This window comes from Lepidochelys olivacea (genome assembly GCF_965140295.1).
Source record: "Lepidochelys olivacea isolate rLepOli2 genome assembly, chromosome: 6".
In the NCBI taxonomy this organism is placed as follows: domain Eukaryota; kingdom Metazoa; phylum Chordata; order Testudines; family Cheloniidae; genus Lepidochelys; species Lepidochelys olivacea.
In genome coordinates, this window is record NC_140416.1 from 109,840,144 (window position 1) to 109,853,241 (window position 13,098).

Genomic DNA, 13,098 nt, shown 5'->3' on the forward strand with positions numbered 1-13,098 from the left:
CAATCTGTAGCAAGGTCCTTAAGGTGGTCTGGCTGGTGGTTCCGTTTATGTCCATCTTTGGCAATCTTATTACGCCACTGAAGTTTTTGGTGGCAATGCGATCACCAGCCATGTAGTGGCATTCCTTGAGAAACACTTTATATTGTATTCACCTTCCTATTAATGTCCATTTCCACAAAGCCTATGAAACTGAACCAGTTCTGATGGAGGCAGTTGCTGGGTTCAGCTGTGAACATTCTCCATTACTGATCTTGTCCTGCTACTTAATATAGAGCAATTGAGTCGAAAACATCCACTTGGTGTTCTTCTGCTTTCCTCATCACCTGTTTCACTAGTATACCAAGTTGGTATAATTCTTATTTTGTAGATCCACAGGTTCATAGCAAGCTAGATGTCATTACACCTCCGTGGAGGCCACTGAAGGGCCTGAAACATGGCAGCATCCACTGCTGTACAAGTGCCCACACCTTTTGAGCATCCTTAAGCCTTGCCTATGGCACCTAAAAGGTATTTGGCAGTTGCCACTTGCTCAGTATCCTGTTCAAAGAAGTTAATACCGAGCTGGTTGCAATCTGAAGTTGAAGGTTGCTTGATGGTAATGGCTTGGGACTTAGTTTTATCTTGATTACTAAACAGACCATTGCACTGTGCTTCTTGCCTGTCCAGATCAGCCATCAATATCAGTGATTCACCAAACCGAGCCAACAAGACAATGTTATTGGCATATGCAAGATCTTAAAGCAGAGTGTGGTCAGCTCAGCGCCACCAACAACTGCATCCTCAAACTTACCCATCAGCTACAGTGCTGATATTGAACAACTATGGTGACAAAACACAGCCTTCTTGAGCTCATTTGGAAATAGGAAACCATGCTATGGATCAGCTATTGAATGGAACACAGCTGTTTGTTCCATTATAGACCTCTTTTGTCAATGATACTGTCTTCTCAGGGACACTGTGTCGCCTCATCAGACCCTGGAACTTGCTCAATGCACTGAATCAAAGGCCTGATGGAACTCTCTAAAAGTGCTTTGCGAGGTTTATTTAATTAATCCATCTTCTCAAAAAGCTGTCTTAAGGTAAAGATCTGTGAAATGAGATCTAAAGCTGCAGTGAATATCCCAGTCTTTGCCATGAAGTGCATCATTGATTTGAGACATTAACACAAAAGCCAAGAGCTTCTCTGGGACTGACAAAAGCTTAGTACCTCTGTAGTTGCTACATTTGGGCTTATCAGCCTTTTCAAACAGAGGCAGAATAACAAATTCCTTCCAGTCGTTGAGGATTATATTTGTGGCCCAGATGGCTTGGAAGAATCGATGTAGCAATGGTAGAACAATACTGTCACCTTTGTTAATCAGCTTAGGGGTAAAGTTACAAACCCCTGGTGCCTTCACAGACTTCAGTTTATGGAGTGCGATCCACTTGGTTGAAGGAAGGTATCTGCTGGAACTTCCTGCCCCATTTAAAATGGAAGAGGGACTGCAAGTAACAGACAATTGAGGAGTGTTTTTTGAAATGATCTTCCCATCTGTGCAACTGATCTTGTAGACTCTGGCTGATGCTGCCATCCCAATTCTTTACTGGACAAGCTGGTGCTGTTTCTGCTCGCAAACACGTCAGCATTGAATAAGGGCTGCAGAGATTGTGCCTGGTGGCAGCATATTCTAAACTGGCTTCTTGAGTCGACCCCCAGGATTCCATATCTTTTCTTACACAATGACTTGATGACATTCCAAAGTCTAATCCATTTGGCCTTTGCTTTTTGCTCTTGACAAACGTGTCTTTAAACACTTGAATTGTAGCCTTGCTTCTTTTCTTATCCCAAACTGCAATGGGTGTCTCTGTCCTCCTTGATCCATATATATTTGAAGAGCTGTGGCCCAGGACTGAGCTGGCAGCAGTCAGCACTTATGACTTCAATTACAGTAATGCTGTTCCTCATCAGATGACAGAGGAAGTGAGGCTTAAGTCTCTAATGCTTCGGCAGTTTTAAGCCGTTCGAATGGAAAGCTGTCTGAGAGCTCAGCTCTAATAAGAGCTTTTGATTGAATTGGACTAATTAGCTGGCTGTCATAGAAGTGGAAGGCGCACTTTTGTCAGCAGAAGCTGATGTTTGGTGTCAAGTTCAGCACCTCTGCAAACTCAGACATCCATGACTATTGACTGCCAGTGATTTGTTAACAAGGACATGATCAATAACAATCCTAGTGAAGCCTTCTGGGCTGTACCAGGTCTGCCTGTGAATCTTTGAGTGACAGAAAAGCGATGATATTGGACACACATTGAGATTATTCTGAGTGCTGCATTGTGATACAAGGCTTTGTTGAAACATTTGTAAGGAAACTTATACTTGAGTGTCCTGTTTAACGTGATTGCATTAATTTATAGTGGCATGGTGTGAGATGAGAATAGAAAACATAAGTTAACAAGCTATTTGGGATAAAATGGAAAACCTGTTTCTGGACCTCAGTACAGTGATGGCCTAGACTGGGGTGGCCAAACTTACTGACCCTCTGAGCCACATATGGCAGTCTTCAGAAGTTCAAGAGCTGGGGTTTGCATGCTGGAGTTTGGGGTTTCTGCCCTGGGGGAGGCACCTGCCAGGGCTCAGGGCTGAAGCCCCACTCCTACAGAAGCCCCTACCCCCGACCCTGCTGCAAGGCAGAGGTCCCAAGCCCCTCCCCCCACCCCCAAGTCTGGTAGGTAGAGAATGGAGGGGGTACGTGGAGAGCTCTGCGAGCTGCACTTTAACTGTACAAGAGCCACATGCGGCTCGCGAGCCATAGTTTGGCCACCCCTGGGTTGGACCTTACTAAAGGCATAGCCATTCTAAAAATAACTAGGATGTGGAAACTGTCAACCAAACTTGATTAACTGAAGCTATTCATATAATGCCCATCGAGTGACACACACTGCAGAAAATTGACGAATTAATAAAACTATAATATATCTGTTTCGTTACAGTTTCTACCATATCAAAGGATAAAGCCTATAGAAAAAAGAAAGGACCAGACAGTTTGTAAGAGGGTTAAAAGAAAGATTTAATTGACTAAATTAGTCAGATGTTTTTCTCCTGAGCATAGTGACTACCAAAGAAACTAATAGATTCCTGCAGCCATCAAAGTTCTAATGCATCAGAAAAAGCCTGCAAGAAATGTATTATAACAATGTCCTGTCAGCATTCATATATTTAGCAGTGACATGTTGGCTCAGATGGACAGCATGGAAGAGATTATGTAATTTCTGATGTCTTTGAAAGATTCTTGATGATAGGTGGCAACAAAAAGATAACTGGGAAGTTCACAGAGAAGTCTGTCTATCAAGTTGCATTTATCAAAATTGTGGCAATTTATAGGTCAGTTACTACACATTTCAATCCAAAGATTGTGAACAGGGGGCAGCTACTTAAGATGGATAATTTTTTTAAAGCATTTTGATTACTCCCCATATCGCACATGGCCTTTCATCTTTAATTCTCCCGACTTTGTTTATTTCTTATTGTTCTGCTCTTTTTTCCTCTTGGCTACAGCCATTCTTTGCTTAGTAGGGAGGAACAAACATAATGGTACAGGCAGTTGTATTTGTACCTTAGGGCTACTCAAAAGCACACACAAAACCTCTTGGTTTTTATACGAGCAAGATTAAAATAGGAAAGAAATTGTGAAGTTGTAGTTAACTGGCCTCATTGCACAGCTTTTTGAGAAATACAGGCTTGGAAATTACCTTTAGGTTATAGGTGGCAATGTTTATTAAGAGGGTGGGCAAAGGAAAGGCTTATGGAGAGAAGAGAACTGGAAGCTTTGATAGACAAATAAAAATGGAAGTGTATGTTTTGAGACATCAACATGATGTACTGTAACATTAGTATTGCCATACCACAACAGAAGTCCATCTATTACGTTATTGTACTTCTGACAGTGACAAGTACCAGATACTAAAGAGAAGTTGCCAGTTGCTCTTGAAAATCCCATCCATAGGTGCCTAAATTTGGAGTTAGGAGCCTTAGGCTCCTGTTTTTGCAAATTTTGGTCTGAGTGTATAAAATGTGCAGTAATTTTCTTAATGGATTGAAAGCCTAAATAACATTAAAGCAATTCTCTTTTGAAGTTACACAATTTATGATTTTAATAAATACAACTTTAGCTCCTGATGCTACACTTCACGTTAGTCCTATGAGTAACTTCATTTATCAGCACAGCACTTATAATTTAATTCATTATAAGTTTTAATCTGAAATTGCAGTAACATAAATCTTCAAATTAATTTTACAAAGCCTCAACTTGATTTAAAATCAATAATTTAAAAAAAGAGGATGACTTAAATCACATCCTTGATTTAAATCAGTCCACATTGGTTTCCTAAAACCCCCATCTGTTACTTGTTTGCGTATGCCCTGAAATATGAGGCTTTATATTTCTTTGTTTTAAAAAAAAAAACCCAACCTCTAATGTAACAGTGGCTGTTCCTATTATCTGGATAAATGTCTAATCCTTTTTTGAATCCAGTTAAGCTCATTGTTTGAATGATTGTTTTGTGTGTGTGTGTGTGTGTTTTAAAAAATGATATATACATATACTTATTTCCTTTAATCAAATTCTGTGTAAACATCTTTTCAAATTCATTAAATGTTCCCTTGTTCTTGTATCCTGGGAGGGTGAATAAGCGGGCCCAGTTGACCATCTTTATATTGTTCAGTATTTTGAGTACCTCTATCCTGTCCCTGCTTATAATAGCTCTTACGCTTTGGATAGGTGTATGCTCTTGGATCTGATGTATACATCATCTTCTTCTATCACTTTTCTTCTGGAGGAGAAAGGGAAGTCACTTCTTCATAATATGTGCTTGTGTTTCCCAGTTGTGAGAGGTCATACAGAGGTGATGCTGGTCATTCATGACTGTAGGAAAGCATAAGTCATGATTTAGTTTAATTTCCTGAGGGAAGTATTTTTCCATTCTGTTGGCATGTTCAAGTATTTTATAAATTTGTTAGCTGTTTACTGTGTATTTAACTGGACTGTTATTTTATTGATCATATGTGCTTGCATATCAGCTTCAGGAGATTGATAAACTGCAGGGTGTGATGGGGAAAAAGAAGAAAGGAATTGATGTAAGCACAAACTTCTAAAGGTTAATTTACAGCCCTCCTGGAACATTTGGAATATTAATATATTCAAGATGCTGAATTACAGTTCCATTCTTATGTATAGTAACAGTCTCTCCAAAGTTTGACTCTGCAAGGACTTTTGTTCCTGGGTATTAGGTCATTGGTACTAGGCCAGTGGAACTCCTTCTGCTCGCAAAGATTTTTTTACCTTAGATGGCAGTGGGCAATAAATAAGCCAGTGCCTGTGCAGAGCATAAACACTACTGCGACATTCTGTACCTCATGGGAACACCCGACACCCCCATATTCATCCTTATAATATGATTGTGTGGTATCTAATGCAAAGTTTGTCATGTTGGGTATCTTTGGAAGGCTCATGATGTACTGAGCATTGTTGTTATGGTAAAGTTATAGGCTGTAATTTCATGTCTACAGTTATGAGGCTGAAAATGTGTCCTCATGGCTTAAAGCAAGCCCAGGCAAAAACTTTTCAAGAGCAGAGGGGCAGTTCACACCTCATCAGGGCATGTATGGAACAAACCCAGCCAAGCCTCGCAGGAACAAAGGACACTCGCTTAGGCAACAACGAAGGATCTGTTGGACTCTCGAATGAGTCACCCCCCTTCCTTTGGTCAGTTTGGGACTGTGATGAGGTAATGCTCACCTGACTCTGAAGGGGGGAGGCAAAGCCAAGAGGGAAGAAAGAACATGATAAAAGGGAGGGACACTTGCCATGCTCTTCTTCTCTTCCACCTCCATTTACAGAGGTCACCACGCAGTGACTGAAGTGCTGATCAAAGGGGAGAGCCTGGCTGAAGGGCAACCAGCCAGCCTGTGGTGAGAAACATCTAAGTTTTGTAAGGGTACTGAAAGTGTTAAGATCAGCTTAGAATGCGTTTTGCTTTTATTTCATTTGACTATATCCAACTTATCGTGCTTTGACTTATAATCACTTAAAATCTATCTTTGTAGTTCATAAATCTGTTTGTTTATTGTACCTTAGCAGTGTGTTTGATTTGAAGCATGTCGGAGACTCCCCTTGGGATAACAAGCCTGGTGCATATCAATTTCTTTGTTAAACTGATTAATTCATATAAGCTTGCAGTGTCCAACGGGCATAACTGGATACTGCAAGACGGAGGTTCCTAGGGTTGTGTCTGGGACAGGAAATATTGGCTAGTGTCATTTGGTTGCACTATCTAAGGAGCAGCTTACAAGCCAGAGGCTGTGTGTGAACAGCCCGGGGTGGGGGTTCTCACAGCAGAGCAGGGTAAGGCTGGCTCCCAGAGTCCAGGATGGGAGTGACCTAGCAGATCACCGGTCCGGATAACACCAGAGGGGAACGTCACAGTCCAAAGATTGACTCTGCGAGGACTTTTGTTCCTGGGTGTTAGGTCATTGGTACTAGGCCAGTGGAACTCCTCGCAAAGATTTTTTTACCTTAGATGGCAGTGGGCAATAAATAAGCCAGGGCCCATGCAGAGCATAAACACTATCCTCTAAATGTTCCAGGCAGTTCCTTTTTAAACAGGGCAAGCGTTCCCTATCAGTTCACTTCTGTGTTTCCCAGATCCCTCCTCATGATCTAAGGCTACTTCTACATTTGGAACTAGGGTTGTGATTCCTGGCTCATGTAGTCATGCTTACTCTAGCTCTTGTTGAACTAGTGTAGCCATGATAACGCAGGCAGTGGTAAGTGGTGGCATGGGCTAGCTGGCCTGAATACAAACCCACCTGGACCCCATGGACACATACTTGATTAAACTAGCCTGTGCAGATGCTCTCTCCTCCCTGTGCTGCTCCAGCTTTACTACCACCTTTAGCATGCTATGTCTACAAGAGCTGGAAATCTCACCCCTTACTTGAAGTGTAGACATGTAGTCTTCATGCCACATCAGTGGCACATAGTGGCTTCTTTCAATCTTGTACTGTTAAGATTTTTCGTTTGTTTGTTTTTTACTGTTTTGAGATGTTAGCGGGAGTGTTGCAGTGCATTTTGTAAGCAGCTGGACACTACAAAGCCTGCACTGCCACCCGCCTTTGTTCTTCCTTGTTTCTAATGAGTAACTTTTAAGAATTAGCATGTTTCCTTTGAAAAATGTTGTGTACATTATTTGCAATGGAAGTTTTGTCACTTGAAGGTTTGTGTGAGAAACTGTATTTGGCAAAAGTAAAATAATGAAGACCCTTCTTACTTCTTTTTATGGGGTTGACTCTTGTGTGTGTTGGATTGAATTTCTGGAATCCAGATACAAGTGAAATGTATATATCAAAATCAGGTCTGTTTTTTGATGGGTTACTTCAAAAAGCTATGTTAGTACTTATGGATTTTATTCTTTGTCACATTGTTACCTTTTTATGGGCTGTGCGGCAGTCTTGTCATGTTGAGGAATAGCAAAGGGAGCTACAGTAGCTCTAACAAAGTGAAAAGAGAAATTTGAAAGATGTTCAATCAGAGATAATTCAAAAGGCATTATCTTAGACTCAAGCAGCCAGGGGAGAGCAAGTCCTCACTGAACATAAAGTACACTAAGAAAGGTACAACTTCACACCAAAGCCCTTGAAATTAAATTGATTTAAAAAAAAATCACTATACCCCCTACATTTCAAGAAGCTAATTAAACATCAATGGAAAAGTTAAATTATTCAAGTCCTAGTTACAGCATTCACATCAAGTGAACTTGTTGAATAATAGAAAGTTCATACGGCATTTGCTTGTGTCCTGATGTAATTGTTCAGTCTGAATTTTTTTTTAATAATCCTAGTTTTATGGCAGTAGAAGTGAAGTAGAATGTGGACAAGTGATAAATATATTCTTACTCTATTCTCTACACTCAGACTATCCAAGTTTTGTTTATATGCTCACCAAATATTCCTCCGTCTCTCAACTTCCACTGCCAGTTTCTTAAGACTCTCCAGCAGTGCCTTGTTACTGTATTTTGGCTTCACTTAACATTAGCTTTTTCTCTAACTTATCCCACCATTGCTGTAACTGGTCTTTCTCTCCCAGTGGCATCCACAGTGGGTGTGCTTATGCAGACAGGGTTTCATGATGGATACTGCATTTTAATCAGTGTCACGTAATCCAGGTTTAGAGGATGCAATGCTTAAAATGCCAGTTCCTTGTCTTCTCTAGCATTCCCACTGATACTACTATTGGAATAGCTGAACTGGTGGTAACAACAAGCAGAGAAGTTCAAGCATAGATGAGGCTGTAATTCAGGATATGTGTGGTTTGCAGTCAGGAGATGCAGTTGCAGCTCCTGTAGGGATACCTGACCTACATTTTATCTGGCTAGATCACTGCTAACTTGAGTGACAATAGCAGTTATCCATGGCAGCAGGGACAGAAGCGCATGAACCAGCCTCCTGAATATAACCCTACTCAGGACCCTGGATACATACTTGAATGGCTAGCTGCTGCCATTGCTACACTGTTGTTACTTACTTGAGTTAGCTGTGATGTAGTTGATCAGTAGTTCTCAAACTTCATTGCACTGTGACCCCCTTTTGACAACAAAAATTACTACACAACCCTGGCATGGGGGACTGAAGCCTGAGCCTGAACCCTGACTTCAGCCCAAGGTGAGGGGACTGAACCCCAAGCCCCAGCTTTAGCCCTGGGGGGCTTGGGCTTCGACTTCATCCCTGGGCCCTAGCAAGTTTACCGCCAGCCTTGATGACCCCATTAAAGTGGGGTCACGACTCACATTGGGGTCCTGAACTGTTAAGAACTGTTAAGCTAGATCAAAACTGGCTTGGGAATGCCTACAAGCTCATGTGCCAAAGCACACTGTTCTCTCTCTCCACTGACCAGACCTAGTCAGTTTTGTTTATATGCTCAGGAAATATTCCTCTTCACTATTCAACTTCCTTTGACAGCTGCTTAACACTCTTAGCAGTGCTTTGTCACTATGGGTGTGCCTACATAGGCTGCACATGTTCATAATGACAAAGCACTGCTTGAGAGTGTTAAGCAGCTGGTAAAGGAAGTTGAATAGTGAGGAACATTTGCTGACCAAATAAACAAAACTGGATGGGTCTGGTAACTGGAGAGAGAATACAGTGTGCCTTGGAGCATAAGTTTCAGGGCACACAAAGTTCATAAGAAGGAAGAGACTGTGCAAAAGAGACACTCAAACCTCCCATTTTTTTCAGGGATGTGTTAAGTGACTTTGACAATGTGAAAAGTTGGACAAATGTCTAATGAAGCATTTCAATCAGAAAAGCCATGAGTGAGCCAGACAGAGATGGTTGTGGAGGCTCAAGATTGAGTGAATGTGCTTTGAAAGCAGAGTCCTGGGGCAAATTGCACTACTAGGCTAGGATGTATGATTGCATGTGGCCAGTGAAAAAGCTGAGAGTACAGAATTTAGGGGTAGTTCACTGTAAAAATGATAAACAAAAGAAATATTATTTTTCAATTCACCTCATACAAGTACTGTAGTGCAATCTTTGTCGTGAAAGTGCAACTTACAAATGTAGATTTTTTTTTTGTTACATACCTGCACTCAAAAACAAAATAATGTAAAAGTTTAGAGCCTACAAGTCCACCCAGTCCTACTTCTTGTTCAGCCAAAACTGCTAAGACAAACAAGTTCGTTTACATTTACGGGAGATAATGCTGCCCGCTTCTTATTTACAATGTCACCAGAAAGTGAGAACAGACGTTCACTTGGCACTTTTGTAACTGGCATTGCAAGGTATTTATGTGCCAGGTATGCTAAACATTCGTATGCCCCTTCATGCTTCGGCCACCATTCCAGAGGACATGCTTCCATGCTGATGATACTCATTAAAAAAATAACGCATTAATTAAATTTGTGACTGAACTCTCTGGGTGAACATTCTGCCATATATTTCATGTTATAGCAGTCTCGGATGATGACGCAGCACATGTTGTTCATTTTAAGAACACTTTCACTGCAGATTTGACAAAATGCAAAGAAGGTACCAACGTGAGATATCTAAAGATAGCGACAGCACTTGACTCAAGGTTAAGAATCTGATGTGCCTTCCAAAATCTGAGAGGGACGAAGTGTGGAGCATGCTTTCAGATGTCTTAAAAGAGCAACACTTGGATGCAGAAACTACAGAACCTCAACCACCAAAAAAGAAAATCAATCTTTTGCTGGTGGCATCTGACTCACGATGATGAAAATGAACATGCATTGGTCCACACTGCTTTGGATTGTTATCGAGCAGAAGCCATCATCATCATGGACTCATGTCCTCTGGGATGGTGGTTGAAGCATGAAGGGACATGTGAATCTTCAGCAAATCTGGCACATAAATATCTTCCAATGCAGGTACCGTGCGAATGCCTGTTCTCACTTTCAGGTGATGTAAACAAGAAACAGGCAGCATTATCTCCTACAAATGTAAACAGACTTGTTTGTCTGAGCGATTGGCTGAACATGAAGTAGGACTGAGTGGACTTGTAGGCTCTAAAGTTTTACATTGTTTTATTTTTGAATGCAATTTTTTTTACATAATTCTACATTTGTAGGTTCAACTTTCATGATAGAGATTGTACTACAGTACTTGTAATGGGGGAATTGAAAAATACTATTTTTTTTGTTTGTTTACAGTGCAAATATTTGTAATAAAAAATAAATCTAAAGTACATTTTGTACTCTGTGTTGTAACTGAGATCAACAGATTTGAAAATGTAGAAAACATCCAAAAATATTTAAATAAATGGTAATTTATTATTGTTTAACAGTGATTAATTGTCATGAATTTTTTTAATCGCTTGACAGCCCTACTTATTTCACAACACCAAAACATGATAGCTGCTTAGGATACATATTTTAAAAAAAACAGCTTCCTTTGATCCTTTTTAAAAGATGAGAAGTATTGGGTGGATAAGGGACAGAGAGATAAAGAAGGAAACTGATTATAGTAATAGGATCATATGGAGACTCAGTTCTGGCATATATATTTTTACAGATATGAGATGGAACTTCAGCTTTTTGGTATCTTTTTAAATTATCCTAGTTCTTGCAGATCAGTGGTTTTCAATCTTTTTTTCATTTGCGGACATCAAAAAAATTTCAAATGGAGGTGCAGACCCCTTTGGAAATCTTAAACATAGTCTGAGGACCCTCTGTGGACCACAGGTTGTAAACGATTGTTGTAGATGGTAGTACAGAAGCAAGGTTAAAAGTGGATTTAAATAAGGAGAGGAGGGAGTGTGGCTTGGCATTCAGGTTTTAGGAGGCATGCCACATGTAGGAGTATCCGTGATGAAATGAGCAGACATGGAAGAGCAAGGAAAGCACTCAGTGACCTTATGGAGGTGGAGCCAACATAGGTTTGGTTTGAGGTGATGATCTCTTGAGTAGCTAACACAAATCTGAGTCTACTTACCTGCTGATTCTTAATTACCACTTGAACAGGTCTTTCCGAGGCCTCTGCAATTAACTTGTAAAAAATCAACAGTCTTAGATTGTTTTGAGATAACTAATTTATAGTCTGACCTTTGCAGCAGACTGCAGCAAAAAGGGGGGGAGATTAAAAAAAAGTCCTGATCACTAATACTCCTGTAAAAAGAAATATAGCTTTAAGTGCTAGATGGTGCCAGCACAACATAACACAGTCTTGTATTGCTCATGTGGAACTGCACTTCCTATGGGAATTCTGAGAGGGATTCTTCCTCTCCTCGTATGAGGGTGAATCAATGCATTTCATCATCCTTTTGGATCCTTCAGTCTTATCTGTCATGACCTGCAGACTTTGCTGGAAGCTGGGAGTTGATCGTCCTTATCCTATGTAGATAACTGTTACAGGGAACATCTTGGTATTTTTTTAAAAATAGATGTACCCCAGAAATAATGTATTAAATAAGATGAGTTGTGGGGGCCAAAAGTTCATCCCTCTGAGTAGACTAATTTCCTTGTAAAGCTTCAGATTGACGTTAGTGTCTTCTCTATTGGAATGGTTTTAATAAATTCAAGAAAACTTGAAAGAATTCAAGTCAGGTGCTAGTTTAATTTTGGACTGTGAAAATTATTGGCAATCTACTCACAATATTTAGGCTTGAAAGCGTTAGTGTTAAATGTCAATATGTTAACATCAAGTTTTTTTTCCTCTCCCTCTAGCTTTCTCCTCAAATCTTTGATGAACCTGTGATCGCTAAAGAAATGTATGAAGTTGCAATCTCTCTGATTCAATTGTTTGATGAGTTGGAAATGAAGGAAAGTGGGTAAGATATACTCCGGGTCTGTTTGTGAAGAACTTGTGACTCAGTTGAAATGAAACTCGAATTAGGGAATATGATTCTTTGCAGTACCTCTATTAGAATTCTGACATGGCTTTAATTTTTTTGCACTTTTCTTCCTTTTGTCTTGAATGGTGATTTATTGGCTTGATTTCTGCTCAGATTAATTGTATTTAGACTCCTTCTAGCTTTTATTGAATTTCTTGAATTTTTAAAAATACTCTCCAGGGCACAATGTGTAAGTGACCATTAAAGCTGTGTCAGTTAAAAACTTTATAGACTTTTTGCTGCAGGCTGGAATTGAATGTTATTTATATCAGGGCTTTGGAGCGGAGCCCGGAGCTGGAGCGTGGAGCAGCTCCAGAGCAGTGGAGCTGCAGGTTTTTGCCTGGAGCTGGAGCACAGCTCCAAAGCCCTGCTTTATATGAAACAAAGAAGCAGAACTCTGATTTGTTTTATTAACAAAGGAATGAAGGAAAGTGTAATACATAAGAACCAATGAAGGCTGATGTCTTTCCTTGTTTGTATTTTTTAGACTTTCATGCTTATGTACATATTAGGTTAGAATGTAGAACAGATTAAGGCGATTTCATTTGTCTTGCTCTATAGCATTTTGTAAATTGGTATTCAGTATCTGCAAGAATGTGGTAAAAAAAAATCTAGAACTCAGTCTAGTGCTGAATAGCAACTTAAAGCTACACTTTTCTGTCATGCTTTGTTCTGATTTTTTTTACACTAATTTATAAATATATATTGAAGAAATAACTTC

General features: G+C 40.1%; 1 protein-coding gene across 3 annotated transcripts in view; it reads left to right on the forward strand.

The window, feature by feature from the left end:
• The window catches only part of TDRD9 (tudor domain containing 9), a 152,424-nt gene that overhangs the window by 59,148 nt on the left and 80,178 nt on the right, over positions 1–13,098 (forward strand). For all 3 annotated transcript variants that reach the window (XM_084631267.1, XM_084631265.1, XM_084631266.1), the window contains exon 8: positions 12,211–12,314. In XM_084631267.1, coding sequence (XP_084487393.1) covers positions 12,211–12,314 — 104 coding nt within the window. The remainder of the gene's footprint in view (positions 1–12,210; positions 12,315–13,098) is intronic.